The 22,197-nt window shown below is 43.5% G+C and overlaps 1 protein-coding gene across 2 annotated transcripts in view; it reads right to left on the reverse strand.

Moving 5' to 3' along the window:
• ECPAS (Ecm29 proteasome adaptor and scaffold) overlaps positions 1–22,197 on the reverse strand; it is a 75,583-nt gene that overhangs the window by 47,619 nt on the left and 5,767 nt on the right. Inside the window, exons 3-11 of one of the 2 annotated variants that reach the window (XM_025208972.1) lie at positions 17,511–17,627; positions 15,705–15,823; positions 14,376–14,525; positions 11,578–11,746; positions 10,267–10,406; positions 7,055–7,136; positions 4,373–4,492; positions 1,741–1,826; positions 1,333–1,411 (exon numbers count right to left, since the gene is read on the reverse strand). In XM_025208972.1, coding sequence (XP_025064757.1) covers positions 1,333–1,411; positions 1,741–1,826; positions 4,373–4,492; positions 7,055–7,136; positions 10,267–10,406; positions 11,578–11,746; positions 14,376–14,525; positions 15,705–15,823; positions 17,511–17,627 — 1,062 coding nt within the window. Of the gene's footprint in view, positions 1–1,332; positions 1,412–1,740; positions 1,827–4,372; positions 4,493–7,054; positions 7,137–10,266; positions 10,407–11,577; positions 11,747–14,375; positions 14,526–15,704; positions 15,824–17,510; positions 17,628–22,197 lie in introns of those variants that run through there. The other variant, XM_025208973.1, reaches the window with a different exon arrangement.

The raw sequence follows: 22,197 nt of genomic DNA on the forward strand, positions 1-22,197 counted from the left end.
GAAAGAGCGGGCAGGGACCACAGACTGCAGGGGAGCAGAAGTGACCTGAGGGGGAGATTAAGAGGGGAGGCACAGCCCAACACTGAGGAGAGGCAGGTATGGAGGGGGGGGGAGCATGAAGGGGGAACAGGTGGCAAGGGACAAACTTTCTACACCCCCCCACAACTGCCTCTCCCTTTACTGCCTGCCCCCCACTTGTCCTACCAGACCTCACTGCCTCCCCCACTGCCTGGAACCCACCACTGCTTTTCCTGATGCAGTAGTAGTGAAGATGAATTTAAGATGATCCTCCAATAATTAGATTTCATACATGGAAAATTATAACAAATTCATAAATGTTCCACGTATAGAATAATTATTGGTGGGTCCTCTTAAATTCAGGGTCGTCCTGGATTTGGGTAAATATGGTTCATGAAAATCTGCAGTGATCCACAAGGAGCAGAACAATGAGCAGGCTTGGCTCTCTATCTGCTGCTACTCAGTTATTTACTTCAAAGATCTTTTCTTCTTTCTGCTTTTCAAAAAAAAAAAAAAGGTGTATATTATACTCTGGGGCAGTTCTATGCGAAAAAATATGGTGTCTTAATTCACTGCAGTGGTATCGCTCTTCCTGAATGCACTTTTGTGAGACCCAAACCTGCTAACACCAACTCAGATCAGTAGATCTCATTCGAGTACCCCACTGAAGTCACTAGGCCAGTCTGCACAAGGGGTTTGTTTTTCCCCAGTTCCTCCCATTCTCCTCATTCCTCTGCCCCCTGCCTTTTTTTTTTTTTTTTTGCTCTTCTTATCCTCTCCACTAAAATGCAAAAATTCTCTGAGATTAAAAATCTGAGCCTTAAAACAACTCTGAAGAAAGAGGCTGTCATTTATGAAAGCTTATGACTCTCTGAAGCAGTTAGTCTCTAAAACAGTGGTTCTCAATCAGGGTGCCGCAAAAGCTTTTCAAGGGTGCCACTGTTGCAACTGGGTGAGACTGCCCCGAGCGCCTCATACACAGCCAGACCAGGAAGGTCTGTGGAATGAGCAGGCAGGAGTCCCCATTTTTGATAAAGCCCTTCCTGGTCCAGCATGCTTCTCCCAAAAAACACAGGAGTGAGACAGTTCTACCTGGCTGCAGCATTGCTCGCAGCATCGCCCTGATTGAGAACTACTGATGTAAGCTGAGGCAGCACAACAATGGTTCTCAATGGGGGTGCAGCCAAATTAAAAAAAAAATCTTTATAAACAGACATGCAAAGTATGATTTGAACTGATATGCCTCTTCTACAACTCTTTGTCAGCTTCTACTAGTCAAAGTAAGCATGACTCTACAGCAACCTTTCAACTCACCTCTTTGTATTCATTGATCAGTTTTGTAAGACCGTTTAAAAGCATTGGGCCAAGTGGTTTTATTTTACTTTCTGGACAACTGGAATAAAAAACAAAAGAAAACAAAAGGAAACAATTGTGTTAATGTATATTTTGCACCTCTTATAAACCCCACTGCCAGAAACTCAGAGTCTCTACAACTGTGTTATGTAAATGGCCCACATTCTCACATCCCTTCTGTTCTGCTGAAATTGCCGCTCAACAGGTAAAAAAAGTATAAAATACTGCATTTTCTCAAATTAATCTTGGAAAAAGATTGTTACAGGCCCATATCCTTTGTCCTTTCATATATACCAAGCAAAACTGTGTCTGTGCCAGAAGTTTGAAATAATAATGCCCTTATTACCATAAACCACCTAAACAACTTACATTATACAAATATGATGCACAAACTGCAAGGACAGAGTTCTCAGTTTTGCATTTGTATTTGCACCAAAGAGTCCATCATACACCACCTGGCAGAAAAGAAGAGAAGATCAGATACTGTGAACATTTAATTTTTAAATATTATTTGGTCACCCTTCCTTCTCTAAGCATTGTTAATCAGTAATTTAAGTTCCAACTCTTACTGAAGCCTTGAAGGAACTGTATCACACCACATTTACCCGCATACAAGATGACTACAAAGTTAAGACTACCACGGACAGAATCTACCATATTTACTCAAATATAAGATAACCCTGAATGTAACATGACTGCCCAATAATAAGATTCTATATATAGAAAATGTATTAATTTATTATAATTTTCCAGGCATAGAATCTAATTATTGGAAGTATGCCTTAAATTCCCGCCCCCCGCTATGGCTGAGAAACCAAATTGGGGAGGGGGTGGGGGGAAGAGGTCAAGTAGCCACCCTGCCCTCTGTACCTCCAACTTCTTACTCCTGCAGAACCCTCCCACCCCATGCTGTCAGGCCCTGCTCCTCCTGAGCACATGGAAATGAAAGGCAAAATTTAAAAAAAATGACTTTTAAATAAAAACATGCTTGTAATAATTTGCACATAAGCAAATTATTTTGAGTACCCACAGATTTAGTTCATCCAGAATTAATGCATTTTACTTTTTTTTTTTTTTTTTTTTTTTTTTTTTTTTTTTTTACTCTTTTTTTTTTTTTTTTTTTTTTTTTTTTTTTTTTTTTTTTTTTTTTTTTTTTTTTTTTTTTTTTTTTTTTTTTTTTTTTTTTTTTTTTTTTTTTTTTTTTTTTTTTTTTTTTTTTTTTTTTTTTTTTTTTTTTTTTTTTTTTTTTTTTTTTTTTTTTTTTTTTTTTTTTTTTTTTTTTTTTTTTTTTTAAGACTGCTGCAAGTTTTAGCACAGGTACTCCACAAACACACTTAAGCAGCACTTTTGTACCTACTTACAGTACCTACTTATATACAGTACAAGCTATGCATAATATTAGTCCAAAGCCAAAAGACTCATGATTTACTATATAGTTCATTGGCCTGGGCCCCGCCATAGTCAACAGTGTTTCAAGCAATGGTGACCCCAAAGCTCAGGACTGCTCAGTATGTGTGCATACACCAGATAGCCCCCACCAAGCATCCATGTGCTAGTCAGCCCCTCACTCATGACTGGAATGAAGTGTTCTTGTCACGAGTTCTAGCAGCATTTCCCAACTGGTGTGCCGTGGCATTTAGGGCTAGAGCCACACCCCCCGCCTGCTGCTGCTGCAGACAGACAGACAGACGGGGGGCGTGGCTCCAGCCAGTGATTCAAACACTGCGCCATCCGCTTCCTGCCACTTGCTACCCCCACCGTGCCAGTCTGCGGCATTCAGTCATTTGCCACCCAAACCACCCCCCTGCTCTATGGCATTTGGCTGCTCATTTGCGCCCCCCACCCTGGTCGGTATGCTGTGGGAGGCCATGTAAGTGTGCCACAGAATGAAAAAGGTTGGGAAACACTACTCTAAAGATTTATATGCAGATGAGGTGCAGGGCAACCTGGTCCAGCTCTACTTCACGGAGGCTGGAGACACACTAACCATATGCAATAGGCTGAAAGGGGGCAACAGAGAGATTCTGGGTGAACTGTCTGGAGCCCCGTTTGGTAATGTTTGCCAGACACTTTAAGGCTGGGGAAGAAACAGGAATCATTGGAAATGGGAAAGAAAGACACAGCTCAACTGTGTGAGTGAGGTATTTTAGCCCAAAATGGGCCATGTGTTTTATAGTCACGCTCAGTGTTGGCTGTATTTAATCAGTTGGTTTCCATTACTGAGCCCACGCTGCTTTTGGCAGCAGTTTAATGATTGACAATGCATTTAATGAGGTTTCCTCGTATCTGAATGTAAGATGAGGAGCTTTCTTCCCCATGCTGGCTGGGGGAAAGCCTTGTCTTATATTTAAATAAATATGGTAATTATTGGAAGATCATCTTAAATTTATCCCCTCCACCACTGCAGAGGGGAAAGGAGACCTGCACCTCTTGCCCTGTCTGCCCTCCCCCACCAGCCACTTGCTCCTCGCCAGTGTCCACCCCCTACATCATGTGCCCCCATCACCCCAGCGCTTGTTCCTCTGCCTCAGCCACTTGGCCTTCCTTTCTTCCCAGGCCACTTATCCCATATAGTGGCTCTAGTCCAGCTCAGGCCAGGGGCACAGAGCATACACTAGATCTGGCTCTGACCTGGCCAAGCATCAGCAACACCAGCAGCGCTTGCCTCGGCCTTGAGCAGGCAGTGGCTACAGCCTCAGACGTGGGTCAGGGCTAGAGCTGGAACCTTAGCAGCTCTGCCACACTCCCACACTACACAGTCTCCCCAGCACTCTCCCTCCAGCAGGAGCTGCCCCTGCCCTGGCTTGGGGCAGACAGTGCTTCCAGCTCTGGGGCCAGAGCTGTAGCAACTGCCTGCCCTGGGTCAGCATTCAAATCCAAGATAAGGGTTTTTAATTCCCCCATTCATTTCCTCCCCCACCATTCAACCTTGTCTTGGATTCAAGTAAATACGGCAATGGTGCATGGGTTATAAATAGTGGCTTTAGAGCAAAGACAGTACCTGAATATTAGCTGGAAATGTTTCTGCAGCTTGCCTGGAACGCAGAAGATGAGGAACGATCTTTAATTTAACCCGGGTGCTGACTGGTTCTCGTTTCAGTTCTGGTTTCAGAACAGCTCCCTGTCAAGTAACAGACATGTTTAAGGAACAACATGTGTTTTGGGCCCCCTATTACAGAAATAATATGGATATTTAAATAAGAGAGAGTCCTGCAGAGGACAACAAAAATGGTTAGAGGACTGGGGCACATGACTTCTGAGGAGAGGCTGAGGGAGCTGGGTTTATATAGCCTACAGAAGAAAAGACTGAGGGGGGATTTAATAGCAGCCTTCAACTCCCTGAAGGGGGGTTACAAAGAGGATGGAGCTTAACTGTTCTCAGTGGTGGCAGATGACAGAACAAGGAGCAGTGGTCTCAAGCTGAAGCAAAGGAAGTTTAGGTTGGATATTAATTAGGGAAAAAAAATTTCACTAGGAGGGTGATGAAGCACTGGAACAGGTTACCCAGAGAGACTGTGGACTCTCCATCCTTGGAGGTTTTTAAGACCCAGCTAGATAAAGCCTTGGCCAAGACGATCTAGTTGGGGCTGGTCCTGCCTTGAGCAGGGGGTTGGACTAGATGACCTCCTAAGATCCCTTCTAACCCTCATTTTCTATGATTAATAGAACACATCTCTGAACACAGCTGCTACTAATTTGGTTAATAACCAGTGTTAATAATTTTAAACATCATACTTGAAAGAGAGAGAGAACACATCAATGGCAGTGGTAGGCAGTCCCTTCATGCAAGGATGACAGCCTTCAAATAAATAGGAAAGTCACTGACAAGGTCAGAATTGACTTAAGATGCCAGTCCAAGATCTGCAAGTTCGAATGCAGACATAGCAAATAGTTCCAGAAGAAAGGAGAGAATCCTGGTGATGTTGGGTCACAGCCCTTTCCCTCTGTCTCTCTCATCTATCCACTTCCATAGTGAGGCAAGTTCACTTGAAACAATCAATGCCTTGTACATCACAATGCCATTGGGGATGATTCAGTGCTTCAGATGCCCAGGTATTGATGTTAATATTGCATTTCTTCAAATTGGCTCTCAAACTGTCCTTGAAACTCTTCTTTTGTTCACCGCTAGAGCAGCGACCATTGGTGAGTTGGGAGCACAGGACTTGTTTTGCAAGCTGGTTGTCAGGCATCCTTATGACATGTCCTGTCCAACAAACCTGGTGCTATATAAGCATGGCTTTCATGCTGGTGGCGTTTGCTTGAGCCAGAAAGCTGGCAGTTGTTTTTCTGTCCTTTCAATTGATGTGGAGGATTTTCCAAAGATATTACTGATGGTAACATGCCAAGGCTTTCAGGTGTTTCCAGTATCTCATCCAGGTTTCACACCTATACAAACAAGGTAGGGATGACACAGATGGTAGATGAGAAGTTTGGTTTGGGTCCTGATGTCAGGACATCCCATCAAAACACTATTTCAGAGAGGTTTAAAGGTAGCACTGGGAAATTTTATTCAGCATTGAATATAGTCAGCTATGTTTACTTCTTCAGTAAGGTGACTACCCAGGTAAGGGAAATGCTCAACATTCTCCAAGAACTGCCCTCTAATTGTAATATGGTAGGGAACAGTTTGGTTGGTTTGGGGAAGGTTTGTAACGCATCTCGGTTTTTGCGAAGCTGACAATGAGTCCAAGCATCTCTAGTCAAGAATGACTTAGAGCTTTTCAACTGAGTGGGCACATGACGCAATCGTCAACGTATTGAAAAATCAGTGATGAAGGTACTGGTTATATCTTGGATTTGGAATGTGACAGGTTGATGTTAAAGAGATTCCCAGCTATGCAAAACTGGATGCTCAGTCCAGATAGAAGTCTAATCAGCAATAAGATGAATAATAGCTGCAATACAGATGGAAAATGTTTTGTGCAATCACAAATCCTTACTTGACTCCAGTTCTAATGGAGTCATTTCCAAGCCACTGCTTAGGATGGTTGCTGTCATGTTGTCATGAAGTCTGATGATGGTAACAGATTTTGGCAGGTATCGAAATCTCATCAGGATCTTCCACAGGGTCTCTCTGTTGGTTGAATCAATGGCCTTAATCAGGTCAATGAAGGCCATGTACTGAACACACTGTTGCTCACAGCACTTCTCCTGAAGCTATCTAGCAACAAAGATCATGTCTACTGTACCCCTGAGTGGTCTAAAAGCCACATTGGGACTCGAGTAGAACCTCCACAGTGAGGAAAGTGACTCTGTTGAGGAGAATGCAGGTGAGGATCTTCCCAGTTCTGGACACGAGTGCAATGCCCTGATAATTGCTGAAATCCAATCTATTTCCATTCCTGAACGTGGTTACAATTTTGGCATCTCTCAAGACACTGGAAATCTGATCATGTTTCCAGATTTTCAGAACAACAGCATGTAGTTGGTAAGAGAGCTTTTTTTCCACAATGTTTACACGTTTTAGTGGGTATTCCATCAAGACCACATGCTTTATTGTTCTTCATCTGTTCAATGCCATTCAAGGCCTCTTGATAGAATGGTGGATCTGCAAGGTAGTCCTTAATGGCATGATACAGAATGGCTTTGATGGTACTTTTCCTGACAAATAGACTTAGGCAAATAAAATAAGAGCCTCAATAAGAACCTTAAGCAACAGTACATCTCTGCAAACAAGACTTACCTCCTTGGTCTTCAGTGGAATATCCCCAAGATACACTTTGTACATTTTGTTGATGATGGTGGGATTATTCCAGTCAATTAAGCTAAAGAATTTTAAAGCAATGTGTTAAAAATTACAGCTTTAAATTTAAAAAAAAAGTTGTGCGTGTGTGTGTGTACACATTTTGCACTACATTCTGTCATGTTGTCAACACAACTTGTAGTCATCTAACAAAGCATTAACATCAAATACTAGGGGTACACTGATAAAGATTTTCTTGGCCGATACTAATAGCCGATTATTAACCAGCCATATCAGGTGACCAATAACCAATTTATAGGAATGCAACCAAGCAGCGTGGAGAGCAGCTCCCTGCAGGTAAGTCTGTACAGGGGAAGGGGCATGGGAGAGTGAAGGAGCATTGGGGGTGCAGATTGAGGCCCCTACAGTGAGGGAGGGAGAGGCTGGAACTGGGGGTGCTGCCAGGATAGTGAATGGGACCTGGGACCAGGGCAGGGAGCGGGACAGAGCTGTGGGCAGCTTGTCCAGGGGATCAGCATCCCAGCACTCAGAAATGATGGTGGTGGAGGCACTTAAAATAAAGCTTGTCAAATGAGCTTTGGCTCAAACGTTGCCGCCACCATTTTTAAAAAGTGTGGAGACACTTAACTGGAGCGGAGCTGGGTGGGTGGATGCAGGCTGCCCACTGTGGGCTTGGGGCTCTCTGCTCTACTACCTTTCCCTTAGCAGCCCTGTGTTGGTTGCGCACCCCATCCACCCAGCATCAGGAGGCAGAACTTGCTGCCCCCACTGCTGCTGGGTGGGCAGGGGACATGCGACTGGCATGGGACTCCTTAGGGAAAGGCAGTAGAGTGGAGAGCCCCAAGCCCAGAGTCGGCAGCCCGCATCTGCCCGGCGCACAAACCTGAGGGAGCACATGCCCCCACATGCCTCCCCGGGGAGGTGCACACAGCAGTGGGAAGCCGCCCCCTGGACACACTGCTCAGTCCTGCTCCCTGCCCCTGGTCCTAAACACCGCCCTGGCCAGTCAGTACCCCCAGCCCCTGCCCCACTCCCTCCCTCACCATGGGGGCCTCAATTTGTCCCCCCCCACACCCCTTCCCCTCCACAGACGCAGGGTGCTTCTCTCCATGCTGCCCAGCTGCATTCCTGGCCACATGCATGCAGCATTTGGGGGCCCCAGCTAGAAGGTATATTGTATTTATTGGTGACATTAATTGGCTACACCAGCCAAAAAAAGCCAATAACTGATCATCTTAATTTTCCTTTTATAGGTGTCGACCTGATGTGCAACTGATATATTGGTGCATCTCTATCAAATACAAGCCAATCCTCACATCCAGGCACCAAAGTGGTGTATGTAAAATCAGTGAAGGTGAAAAGATGCCCGAGTGATTGTTCTGGGCAAACACAGAATTTAGTGTAACAACAGCACAGACACTGCATGGGCATCAGGCTGCATAAGCTTCCCCACACTGTCCTTCCATTATACCTACCTATAGAAAGAAGGTCCTTTTAGATCCAAGGCCATTTTTGGGGGTATTAGATGAGATGACTAACGAGCCTGTCAACTGATTTTAACAATATTAGGCTGTCTAAGAGGGGAAATGGTTTTAAATCTAAATACAATTTCACATGGACAACCAGACCAACAGCTGATCAAGACAACTTTTTTCACTATAGACCTGAGCTGGGTTTGAATCAATGACGGAGGACCATTCACCTTAATATCTTATATTTGGGGTTGGCAAACTTTTTAAGAGTAGTGGGCTGAAATAATGCAACTTGGTCCAAGTCGCGCTAATGTTTCTGACTCGGCTTCCACGGCCGTTGCTTCTTCCCAGCACCAAATTAGTGCTGACATGCATGTGACCTACCCACCACTGACCACTGCAGAAACTCCACTGAAATGCCTCACCGCTGAAATGCTGCCAACATCCAGGCTTTGCAAGTCAAATTAAATTTTTGGTGGGCTGGATCTGGGCCTGTGGGCCATAGGTTTCTGACTCTGTCTTACATTGTCCTTTGAATGGCACTGTCAGCAGCCAAACAAGCAAAAAAAAGGCCTGGGAGTGTTCCTAAGCATGCGGATGACAGAATTCTGCATACAACATGAGGGACATCTAGTAACTGCATACATAACAGGATTTGTTCAAACAACTGTTCTATGCAGAATGAGTTCCTAAGTAACACTATACCACCACAAGGAGACAATTTAACCAGACCTTACTGCATGGAGTAATTTCTTCAACCAGATTACTTTAATTAATCAAAAATAATCATCCTGGCCAACAGCTGAGATGCAATGACAAAGCTGTGCGGAGACTTCACATCATGTATTTCTGGTATGATTAACTCAAACCAGCATTAACATACCTGCAATTTCACAAGTATAGAATTCAGCCAAGCCTGCCTATCCAACTCCAGTAATAATGAAGTCTGTCTATTTCTGTACACCTCAATCATAATGCTGCCTGAAAGCCAGGCTGCCTCCTATGAGGGAGGTGTACAGTCTTTGCGCAGCAAGTGACTCAGCAAACAGCACCAGCAGCAATTATCATTAGGCTAATGCTGAATCACAGATGCTCCTTCCAGGGGTATCATTTCCAGATGACATTAGTTGGGTAGGAGATAGTCAGTCACTGTGGAGGGTACCAGGGTTAAACATGAAAGTTGCTGATGCTGCTGTCCAGCATGATACTGAAGCGACAGAAAATGTGGATTTATCCCACCAGCTGTCAAATAGCATGGCCTTCCTATTTGATAATTCAAGCTACCACAGCCTGCAGAATTCTAAACTGTGCTGCTAAGAGTACATCTCCATGCCACAATGCAATGGTGCACAGAGAAACTCCAGCTAGTTCTGGCACCAAACTAAATTATAATGTCATTAGCAAAGCGCTCCACCCAGGCCCATGCACCCAGGTGGAGTACCAAGCTAATGCAGCAGTACTGCTTCTGGTACCTTAGCCAGCTCTACCCTTAGTCTGCTCTTAGAGCTAGGACAGTTATCCCTCCATGACATGGCACCATGCCATGTAGATACACCCTAAAGGTTTTAGAGTGAACTAACCTAAGACAACAACTACAAAGTTTCCCAGAAAGGAGTTTACAGTCCACTGCTGGAGTATAATATTTTTGGCCTACTACATTAATTGCAACTATTAATACTAATAATACCAGTGGCAGGTTTTCTAAAACTAAGCCATTACCTTTGCTTGCTTTTCAGTTCAAGGTCCGCTGCAGTTGCAACACTGTGTCGTGTGTCACTGGAAGCTACAACCAGGTGTATAACAGCTTCAAGCTCAGGTACCTGCTCAGCTTCAATGAACTTGACTATCCCCAGTTTACACTGCTCAGCAACATAGAAGATAATAGTAAAATTACGAACCAGAAGATACACGCTCTATAAATGTCAAGATTTACAGCTGAGATTTTTTGTAAAGAAAAAATTAAAACAACTTCTACCTCCTCAGGATACACACCCCTCTTGGAAGTTCATCTTTCCAGGTCTCAAAGGCTATAAGCAAACTTTGGGATGTATCCTGGTACAGCTGATCTGCTTCACTGGGCAACAAAGACCTCACCTGTTGATCCACAGAGTTGGTCCCCTGTTGCTCCAGAGGCTTTAGGGGCCTGATTCTGCAGGACAACTACAACTGAGGCAACTGACTTGGGGCAAATGGGGGAACCCAAAAGCGCCCCTGGGTTTTTCAGGAAGTGCACAAGTCAGGGCACAGCAGTGTAATACACACACCCAAGAATTCCCAGGGCACACCTCTGCAAGCAGGGGAACCCAGGCAGGTGCTTCTGGGGCTTCAGGGGCCAATCTTGTTGACCCCACGAATACCCCTGCAAGGGAATTCATAGCATGCACAGGATCAGGCACCTCAAGCCCCAGGAGTGCCTGCCAAGGGTGTTAGAGTACAGGTAACTCTGGACTGTCTGTGGTCTCCCACCATAAAGCAAACAGATGTCTACCACAAAAATGTGGCACAAATTTATACTACCTATTGTTGTAGTCATTATTTTGGACATTTGTGGCACAGCAAAGAGCATGGAAGACTCTTTGTTTGGGCTCTGTGTTGCCATCATTTTTTTTTATGGAGGTACAAAGACAACATCTGTTTTTAGCCTAAGAAACCTGTATTAAAGTTGCTCAAGTTTCCTCTAAGACCAAGACACTTGGGCAAAGATAGGATTTAGTTGAATGTTTTCCAGCAAGTTCTGAAAATTGTTGACAGAACAACAATTGCAGCACTATAGCCCTGCCCCATTACTTATTTTAAAAACTTCACAATTATCAAGTGCATCTTTGGAAGTAAAATGCATGTAGACAATGACAAGAAGATCTCAGATAATGTTCTTTATATACCATCTGGGTAAGACACATTTTTTAAAACCAATTCTGCATTTTCTTCCACCCTTGCTTTCACTATAACATAGGTGGCTCAGCTACCCTTAAGTCATTTTAGTGCAACTGAAATGTTATACTTCTGTACTGGTTAAGCAATTTGCAGTACCTGTTCCAGCTGTTCAGGTGTCCATGGGCTATCTCCAATTACCCGTTTGGCTGCATAAAAGCTCATCCCTGGAGGAGGTTGAGGGATCCCAGAACTTCCAGTGCTACTTGATGAAGAGCCCTGTGCTGATGGCACATTTTGCCGACTCTGGGATTCATTCAATACATATCTAAAGGGAAAGAAAGGAACTTGACTAGATTTATAAAACCAGCCTGTCAAATGAAGTGGGGTGTTTATAATGAGGAAATGGAGTAAGCCAAATAAATATAACTCTGCACAACTTTCAATTTTGTTTTAATCATTCATAATACCGTCTTTAACACAGCAGAGTATCACTTTTTACTAGGGCTGTGCGAAATTTCAGCAGTTGTTTTGTTTTGGAGGTGTTTTGGCCCATCTCGGTGCCCGAAACACCAAATCTGAAACTAAATGGAAGGCCCCAAAACAAAACGGAACCATCCGAAATGTATTGGATGTTTCGGAGGCACTCCTCCAGAAGAGTCCGGCACAGCCCCACAGCCCTCCTTTTAAGGTGCCGGGAGGCTGGGGCCAGGCGGGGCAGCCATGGAGGATTCTCCCTCAGCTTCACCCACTGGGGCAAAAGCAGCCACAGCCAGAGGAGCCATCGGAGAAGCCCCCATAGCTGCCCTGCCCGGCCCCAGCTTCCCGGCACTTAAAAAACAAACAAACAAACAAAAAGCCCCGCACTCATCAGCTGCAGCAACAGTGATCAGGGCCTCTGAGGGCTCATAGCAAAGCCCCCCCACGCAGCACGGGGCAGTGTGGGGCAGCAAGGATTGCCTGGCACCCATGCGGCAGCTGCCCCATAGCGCAGGTGCAGCGTGCCTTGGCAGGGCACTGTCTGGAGGCTGGGGCCACAAGCTAAGTGGTGCCAGGCTCTGGCTAACTGCTGGAGTCACCCCAGCTCCCAGACAGCGTGCGGCACCCTGCCGAGTCGCACTGAACCCGCACCATGGGGCAGATGCTGCGCAGGTGTCAGGCTGGGGGAGCTATTCCCTCTGTCCCCCACTGCATGAGGGGGCTCTGCCACGAGCCCTTAGAGGCCCTGATCACTGCTGCCAGAGCAGGTGAATGCAGGGCTTTTTTTTTTTTTTAAGTGCTGGGAGGCTGAGGCCAGGCAGGGGATGGGGATGGGCAGGACAGCATGGGGGCTTCTCCCATAGCTCCTCCCACCTGGGGAGAGGCAGGCACAACTGAAGGAGCCATGGGAAAACCTGCAGCCAGGCAGCCTGCCTCTCCCCAACTGATCCGAATCAGCATCAAAACTTCGAAACAGATTTGATGGAATCGAAACAGAACAGTGATCCAAAACAACAAAACGAATCACTATCACTATCCTCCAAAACAGCCAAATCCAAAACTGAAACGAAACACAGCTGTTTCACGCAGCTCTACTATTTACATCAGTGAGCCTGAGACCCACTGCAAGTCCTGGCCAAATACTGTATTCCAAAATTAACTGGGGCCTATACATTTCTTCTCTTAGGGAAAAATCCATATATGTAGTTGGCCCCATGCCCAAGGAGTTTGACAAACCATGTTCTAGAATCTACACCATGTTCTAGAATCTACACAATCAGCATGAGGGCCACAGAGGCAACAAACATTCTCAGCAGTGCAGATAAATGTTTGCCCCCCAGCCTAAAGTGTTTTCCAGTGCAGACAGAGATTAAACATCTATTTGGATATTGTAATTTTAAGCCTTTCTGTGAACCAGAATCTTCCAGAAGCTAGCCCACACTAAAATTTAAGGAGACAAATATCGTGCAGCTATGAAACAGACTATTGGGCTAAGAGTTCAGATTCAATCCTCAGCTCAGCAAATCCAGTTCTAACAGAAGTACAGAGTACCACAATTAGGGCATCTTAGGTTAAGAAACTCTCTCTTTCAGTTGCCTTAAGTGAGACATCCAAAAAACTCTGAAAATTTTGGCCAGATCTCTTTGGATGGGATTTTCAAAAACAGCACAGTGCATTAGGAACATGACTCTTACTGAAACATAAAAGGATTTTCTCTCCTAACTCATTTAGGTGACTTTGCGTTGACTTTCAGTGACTCTCATAAAAAGAAAGAGTAAAAGGCTTGCTTTTACAATAATTTCCTTAGAAATGAATGCTTCCTGAACAATAAATATTTGCCAAACACACAAACTAGACAATGGGAAGTGGTGTATGAAATATTTGCACATAGAGGAAGGAGACGAGTAGGGATCAATAAATCCCAACTACACTGTAAATAATTACTGCACATAAACTTGCTCTTTAATTTGATGCTCACACCAGTACAAGCCATTAATCAAGATTACACCATCTCCCTTGTCACTAATGCACCAATCCCTTGAAATGTGAGATTTAAGTGTGCAGTAACACTGAAGGGAAATTGAGGGTGCTCAAGACTGCAAGACTGAGCTCAGAAAGGAGAGAGGCAGGGGGAGTTATATACAGATTGATGTTTAGTCGATTTAAAAACTTTTGCACTTATAAAAAAAAAATCACGTGTAAGGGCTTGGTTGTGAACCCATTAGAACTCACTGGGTGTTTTGCAAGGCCCAGATTCAATAAAACATTAAAGCACATACTCAAATGTTTTGCTGAATAGGGATGGTATTACTCACATGCTTAAATTAGGTACCTTGTGCTGAATCAGGGCCTGACCATTTGGATCAGGAGATAAAGGGGCGTGCTTTTAAAACGTCTTCTTGGGTGCACTTAGAAACATATAATATACAAAGAACTCTGAGCACTGCACAGTTAAGGTGAAATTTCCCCTTACTTACCCATAAGGCATAAGGAGAACATCCAACATAAAGTCCAAAAGCAGCTGTACAGTCTTTGGTTTTTCAGCAAGATTAAATGGGGAAGCTGCTTTCAGTGGTTCAACAGGATATTTCATGTGAAAAAGGGTTGGTATTAGAAGATGCATTAGGCTGAAAAACAATTATATTTACTGCAACTATTTACAAACAACATACTTTGATTCTTAACATTAAGCAAATAACAGATTTTGCAAGATCCTTCAATTTTAAAAATCTCTTTTACTCTTTCCATATTTTCATAGTCTGGCAGCTTTTTGATACCCACTATGCCCCACTGATGGAGGCGCTCAACAAATTCGGAATTCGTTTTAACAAAATCCAAGGAAATAAGTTCATTATTCATGTCAACATACTTAGAAATATTACTACTTTGTACTTACATGGAAAAAAGCCACATGCATACACACAGTTCAGAAATTAAGACTAAGTCGAGGAGGGTCTTGTGCAAAACATTATTTCTCACTAAAAATACAGGGTGACAGCAAAGGGGTGAGCATCCTTCTAGTCCAATTAAAATGGTACCTCAGAGCCAAACTTAGTAAGTACACATGCAGACAGAATAGAGACAGTTCTCTAAGAGGTCTCAGAAACCAGAGGATTCCATTTAGAAACCTGGGGTAAATCACTGGCTCAAGTGAAATCAGAGGGTGTTTAGGCACCAGGATTTTACTCCAGGCCATGATTCTCATTTACAATAAGACCATCTTATACCATTCTAGTAGTGAAAAGGAATGTTCAAGAGAGGAAAGGTGCAATTTCTACTAGTTTTAAGGCTCTGTTCCACTGACAAAACAGTGTAACGGCTTCAGTGTAAACGAGAATCAGACTCATGGATGAGGGGTGAGATTTACAGAAATGCTTGGCATACCACAGCTTCCATGTGTGCCTATTTGTTACTTTGTGACTAGGGATTTCAGACACCTCCACTGCTGAGTGACCTATCTTGGGTGGAACTTTAATGGGGCCTGATTCTCTGAGGTTGGTGTATAGCACTTCCTAAATCAGACCCCTTCAAATTGGGAACCCGACTCTGCTTACACCAGCTGCTTACAGAAAAATTAGGTGCGCTTTTATTCCAGACCCATCTGGAGATGCTCATCACTGTTCGATTGTATGAGACTAACACACAAAATGTGTGTTAACTAGTGGTCAAGCAGTAAAAGCTGGACTGTGATATCTATTACCTAGAAAGATTTGCACACTAGGTAATCACATGACCCTCCAGAAAACTGGACTTTATTTAGCTGTAATGACTTAAAGAGCCTTTATACCTAGCTTAAGAAACAATACCTGTCTTGTTGTGGTTGAGGTTTCCCTTCCATTGCAGTGAGCAGGGTAGGAGCCAATTCACATTGTTTTTCCACAGGTAAACGAGGATAACCCATCTTCACATAAATTATAGTAAAATTCTGCAAGGATAAAAGAAATCAATATGCATAATATTAAAACTGTGATTCTTTTGCAAACTATTTCTGTTTGGTATGTTTATGAATTAGCCGCATGTAGCAAATTAGATTCTGAAAGACCATGTTATCACCACCAGTGACAGTTTCCACTGCCAAGCTCAACAACACCTACTCAGAATAAGTTCAAGAACTGCTTTCCTTACTCATGGCTAAATTAAATGGGAGTTTTGCGTGAGCAAGGAATTCCCAGTTATGAGTCTCTCAGCCTCCTGTTTCTGAAAGAGTGAACAAGAATTACTGGATAGACATGCTGGTGAGCAGTATAGGCAAGAGGCTCTTTGCAGTATTGGCTGATTGTTCTAGTTAAAAACTACAAATGGGTCATGGGACAGGAGAGTACAGGGATCATTCTTTTCACTGCTAAGGTGGTGGATCAAATCTATCTCAGATTCACAATGTGATGGCAATTTGCTGACTGTTCCATGGCATGGTTAAAGAAGTATGTGAGGGTCAATTCAGTTCACATTGCACAGGTGTTCACATAGCAAAACTACTGATACCACTGACAGGCTTGGCAGCCTCAACCAAGTCGCTAAAGACTAAACTCAGGGACTTTACCTCAAGTACCCAAACATGATCTCTCCAAGTCACAGTTCAAGTATAACAGCAAGGTAACTGAGAGAAAGCACTCATGTTCTGCGGGTCAATACATTTGCTGGTTTGCATGAACAGGATTTTGAATCCTGAACAAGATGTGCCAAAACACAGAACTAGGATCAATAAAACATGACTGAAAATTTAGCCCAGATATACAAGAAGTGTTTTAAGGCCCTATTACACATCAACTGCTGTCCAATGGAAATATCTATTTTGGACCTATATTACTGCAATCTATTGAATTAACCATGGTAATGTTAAATTACTATAGATCTTTTGAAATAGTTAAAATACCTCTCCAACTTGCATGAACAATCATGTCAGAGAGATAAAATTTTCAAAATTAGCCATTCTGAAGTTAAAGGGCATTCTGAACTGAATGGTCATGTTTAACACAAATATTCACTACTGAAATATAAACAGATTTTTTTTTTTTAAGAGATGGCATTTGTAAAAATGTCATTAAGCCTACACGTCATTATAGTGAGAAACAAGCATATAAGCACATACAATGTTTCCTGTTCTTAGCTCCCGATTTGTATGATCAGTTACTTCAAGCACTCCAGCTGAAGCTAATTCTATTTAACGACAATTTAAGAGTCTGAACATTTCCACCTCTGCTCCTGCGGTGACATTTTCCATTAATAACATGCACTGGGTTGGCAGCAGAGTGAGGAGAGGGAAGACAGGCCTTTTCTAACATTCCAAGAAACTGATATGAATATTTACAATCTATGTACAACAGTTCAATTGTCTCTGCTAGTTTCATAAAATGGTTAGGTGAGATTTTGGGGGGGGGTTTATACATTCTTTAAAAACATACCAAATTTATTAAACTTCCAGACACATAAAATAGAGGACAATATTGTGTCTTTCCTACTCTGTCTCATCTATTTAAACCCTGATACTGAAAACACATGAACATTCTGCTCTCATGTCCACTGACAAACATGTCCACAATTTAAGGCCCTGACCTTGCAAGCACGTATACACTTCAGCATTTCACAAGTAGTTAGCTAAGACTGATACTTACTGTGACAAAGGAAACTGCAGCAGGATCTTGATATTGAACTAGTAAAGTCTCTACTGGAAGTTGGATTTTTGGACGACTTTTGATACGTTTATTCAGGTGAACCAGAAGCTCCATGACCTGAGGGAGGGGAAAAGAAAACAACATTGAATTCTTGGATTTAGGTTCAACATATCCCCACCACATACAAAATTGCCCATTAAATAGAGAACCAGCCTCAGAGTTCTGTGCTTCTCCACTCCCAAATCTCTGAGAAGATAACTGATATGACTTATCTTATTATTCAATAACTATGGAAAACCAGTTGGCAGTCTCAAGACATTTGCTGGTAGGCACACTGTTACTTGGATTAAAAGGTGCTTGATAGGCTGACCACTGATTTAAAAAAAAAAAAAAAAAGAGATGGGTCTACAACCTGATCTCGTATTGTTTATATCCCAAAGCACAGAATAAATATTTATCTATTTATACATGGCTTACCCTAGCAAACATTCTCCAATTGGTTTATTTAAATTTCTTTCTTTTTTTCACCAAGACTTTGAGAACTAGAACTAGTTTTCCTACAAGCCTAGGAAGTGTCACTTAGATGAGATTTATGCCCTTGTGAAAATTACAGTGGGGGGTTTATCTCCTTTCTTTACCATTATGGAATGCTGTTTGCAATCATCCTGTTTTATTTCCACTTTGATTTATGGTCTTCACTGTCAAGGCTACTTTGTTTTTATAACTTAACACAAATAGATCTATCACAGCAAAACTACATTTATTACATCAATCACTATTACTAATATTTTTAACCTTAAACTATAATATACTATACCTGGATTATTTTAAGGCATTCTCATCGATTTCCTTTTACTCTGTTTAATTCAAATCCTACACCTGGTTTAGCTAGACATGTTAACTGCTTTCTTTATGTTGCTAACCAGGTTCATTGTAAGGCTTACCAAGGTTCCTCCTGTGGTCACTCATAAACAGGTTTTGGGTTCAGCCATGTTTCTTCAGCTTGGCCAAGGCCCCTTGAAAATGGGCAAGGCTGGCAACAAATACATCCGCATTACAAAACCCAAAACTATAAACAGAACCCTTGTTCAAAGTACTAACAGAGGTACCAAAGAAAGAACGGAAGTGGAGAGTGGACTACTTGATCAGTGACTCTCAATTAGGGTGATATGGCAGCCTTGTGTGTCATGAGATCTTTAAAAGGTGTAACGCAGTACTAGCACTATTCAGTGTGAATACAACTGTGCACCATTCACAAGATAAACCCAGAAACTCCCAAACAGGAATCCATAGGGTCCAAGTTCTTTGCAACAGAAGGATTGCTCTATTATTTTTCCATAGTCAGAAATAAATGAATGAAAGCTAAGAGCTTGCATTTTTGGAGGGGTACCTTGCATCTAACAAGGTGGAGAACCACCGCTCAGTACAAATGACTGTTGCACCTCAAAGCTCAAGTATTCCAACAGTGAAACGTTGGAAAGTATGTATTGCTACTAAGCTGCACATTATTGCTACAGGCTTACTCCAGTTCCTAATAGCAAAAATCCAGCACTGATGAAAAGTCCCAAGCCACTGAGAGAAAAGACAAAGAATGTTTCACATCAAAATGAGACTGAATTTACAGTGCACTGGAATATTTTATAGCCACTTTAACCCCTTTTAAGTGCTTCTTCTGTACTACCTGTTCAAAACCCCAAAAGTTGTGATCTCCTGCCACACTATCTTACAGTGCCTAGGTGTGCTCATTCAGGCATTGCTGTGAACTAGGTATTCTCAATGGGGACTTCCCAGTTCTGAAACTCTTTCCACTTTTATTGGAGCTATTGGCCGACAAGGTAGGTGCAAAACCTATCTTCTCATTTAGACTTTTACTGTGGGAGTGAGACACATGGAGGGTCAGTGTTGGGGATTTTAAGCTGGCATTCAGTCAGTTTGGAAACTGAAATGGTTGTAACTTTAGATGCTAAATCAAAGCTTGCACTACACACGGAAGTGCTCCTTTTATCCCAGTTCCTGAGAGATGTTAAAGTCAACACACGATGGGGATCTGATGCAGGATCCCAACAATTACGCTTCCTGACATGCCACCCATGTATGACAGTAGGGGCAACTGCATCCTGCATCAGATGCCATTGTGCCTGATCCCAGGCTTCCCCCTGCACCAGCAAGTAGCAAGCTTGGCTCCCAAGTTAGGAGTGCATCTCTGCATAGTGCATTCCCCAGCTGGGAGTGGCATCAGCTGAGGGACCTCCCAGCCTCTGGAGCACATGGGAGTCTTTCAAGACTGGTCTCTGGCTACACATTCAATTAATGACATGATAGGAACCAGCCACAAAATAATTACACAACCATCAAGCAGGCATATTTTATGTAATAACTCTGTAGAATAAAATTCCTCATTTTATCAGGCCATTAATTAATTGCACATGGGGCCAGGTCACTACTTAAAATGTGATTACCAATTAATCTCATCTTCAGCACAGTATGTGTCAGGAGCCCTATTCTCTGCTACCTACAGTACAAAAACAGAGCTGAGCGCTGCTAATAGAGAACAACAGAAGCGAATCTATATGTCTTTGTAACTATCTTTTAGCTTTAATTATTCAAAAGAGTCCGGTAAAGAGATGCATGGCCTCAATTAAAACACAGGGAAGATACTAGAAATATCAAGCAGGCAGCCACATCCGTGAAGTAGCTTCTTAATGCAAAGTTTATGAAGCTGCAACTAAGGATGCAGACAGAACTAAATTTTCACCTGATCTGGCCCCTGAAAGCACTCTACAGCCATGACCAAACAGAAGTGCATGACTAGAAAGTGCTTTAAAAGGGTGTGATCCTGCAAAAGTCTGAACCCTCATTGCATGAGGGGTCAGATGAAGACATTTCAAGACAGAGCGTCTTCGGTAACTTCTGTCTGTGCTGCCTCCCCACCTGTCACACTGTTTTCAGAATGAGGGGGAAAAGGGGGGGAGGGGGGAGGAGGGGGTCGGTCTGGGGTGTTTTCAGCCCGCGCTGGAGGGTGGGATGGGTGGATTGGAGCCCCCTTGAGATGAAGTTCCCCAGCACCAGCTAGGGAACCCCTAGAATGAGCTCCCTTTGTTACCTTTCCCCCACTTCCATTCTGAAAACAAGGACAGGCTGGCAGGGAGGAAGGAAGGGCCATTGCTAGGGAAAACCAGCTGTAAACTGGCAACCAGCAGATAGATTCCCCTCTCTCCTGGAATCAACAGTGAACTTCTGTTTGGACCAGGTGATCATTGTACCTCAGAACACTTCCTGCAAAGCATTCAGAGTTACAGCAGAGAGCTGCACTTCTATCTGTGCCCTAACAGAGCTAAACAAAGGATGCATCCCCGACACAATCCATTAGGGACAACTGATCCACCACAAAGGGAAGAATGCTTTTCCAGAAAGAAAACCAGTTCACTCTGAGCAAAGAACAGAAGACTTCTATCTCTGAGTGAAAGAAAAAGCAAAATGGAGGATGCCAGAGACAAGAGGTTACATGAAAAGTTTAAATGTGGAACAATAATGTGCAATTTAGATGATTTAAATCCATACCCTGACATCAAAGTCAGCCAAATACCCAAACAAGATTAACATATCTAGCAAACTTTAAGGCAGTTTATTGTGACTCTCTGTTCTGAAAACATATTGTTGCTATCATACATCATGGGAAGAAAGACTATGCACAAAACCAGTAATACAAGGGAACAAAAGTTTAACTTTGTAAATGATAAGAATAAACTTTGTGGAACACAGTTAAGTCATTCAGGGTGGAAATGGACAACAGAACTTGATTTTAACTTAACGTGTCTAGATATTCTGGGTAAGATGGTTAAGAAATTATATACGACTTTCAAAGCAAGCAGCTGGTCCCAAATCCCTTACTTGGTCTCTGTATGTTTGGTGGTATCTGAACAATGCAATGGCAGAATGACATCTCCTTGGCAATCATAAAATTCACTAGGGGAGTGAGAGCAATGAAGAAATGTCCTAGTTGAAACAGCAAGAAAATGGATACACAGGGAGCGAGAAATAAACAGCAGAAGCTCAAAGAGAATGGCAAGTGCCAAGAAACATGGTAAACCTCTGTGGGGCAAGCAAGTTCTCTTAGAAGCGGCAGCTATGCTATACTTCTAAAACTATACTAAGGTAAGTACTAGACACTCTAGGGATAATTCTAAAACTACTAGTCAATTGCCTGTCAAGAATGATTGGGGGGGGGGAGCAGTCTGGACAGAGGCCTGTGTCTGGCCCCCGTCCCCCACCCCATGTTTCAGGTCTGGCCCAGCTCCCGCTCCCCCAGTCCAGGCCCCCACTGCTTCCGGTCTAGGCCCACCCCCCACCTTGGGTCCGCCCAGCCTGCATCCATCTGCCTCCCCTCCCCACTCCCCTCCCTCCCAGCTGTTGACAGCCAGCTTTTGACTGTCATGGTGGGCAGGGGTGGAGTCCTGCATTCAGCCCCACTCCCACTTCTCATCCAGTCAGGGGAGGGGGTGAATGGGCCCGCTCCCCCCACCCTCACCCCCACTGCTTTGGGGCCAGGCCCGATACCCACCCCTTTGGGGCTGCTGTCAGGGTGCGTCAGTGGCAGCGGGGCACCACTGTGCCCCCCGTCCTTCTACCCCTCCCCTCCCAGCTTTTGTCAGGGCCTGGTGGCTCCGTGTTGTCCCCCCCCGCCCCC

Source organism: Alligator sinensis, unplaced genomic scaffold (assembly GCF_000455745.1).
Source record: "Alligator sinensis unplaced genomic scaffold, ASM45574v1 scaffold371_1, whole genome shotgun sequence".
NCBI classification, from domain to species: domain Eukaryota; kingdom Metazoa; phylum Chordata; order Crocodylia; family Alligatoridae; genus Alligator; species Alligator sinensis.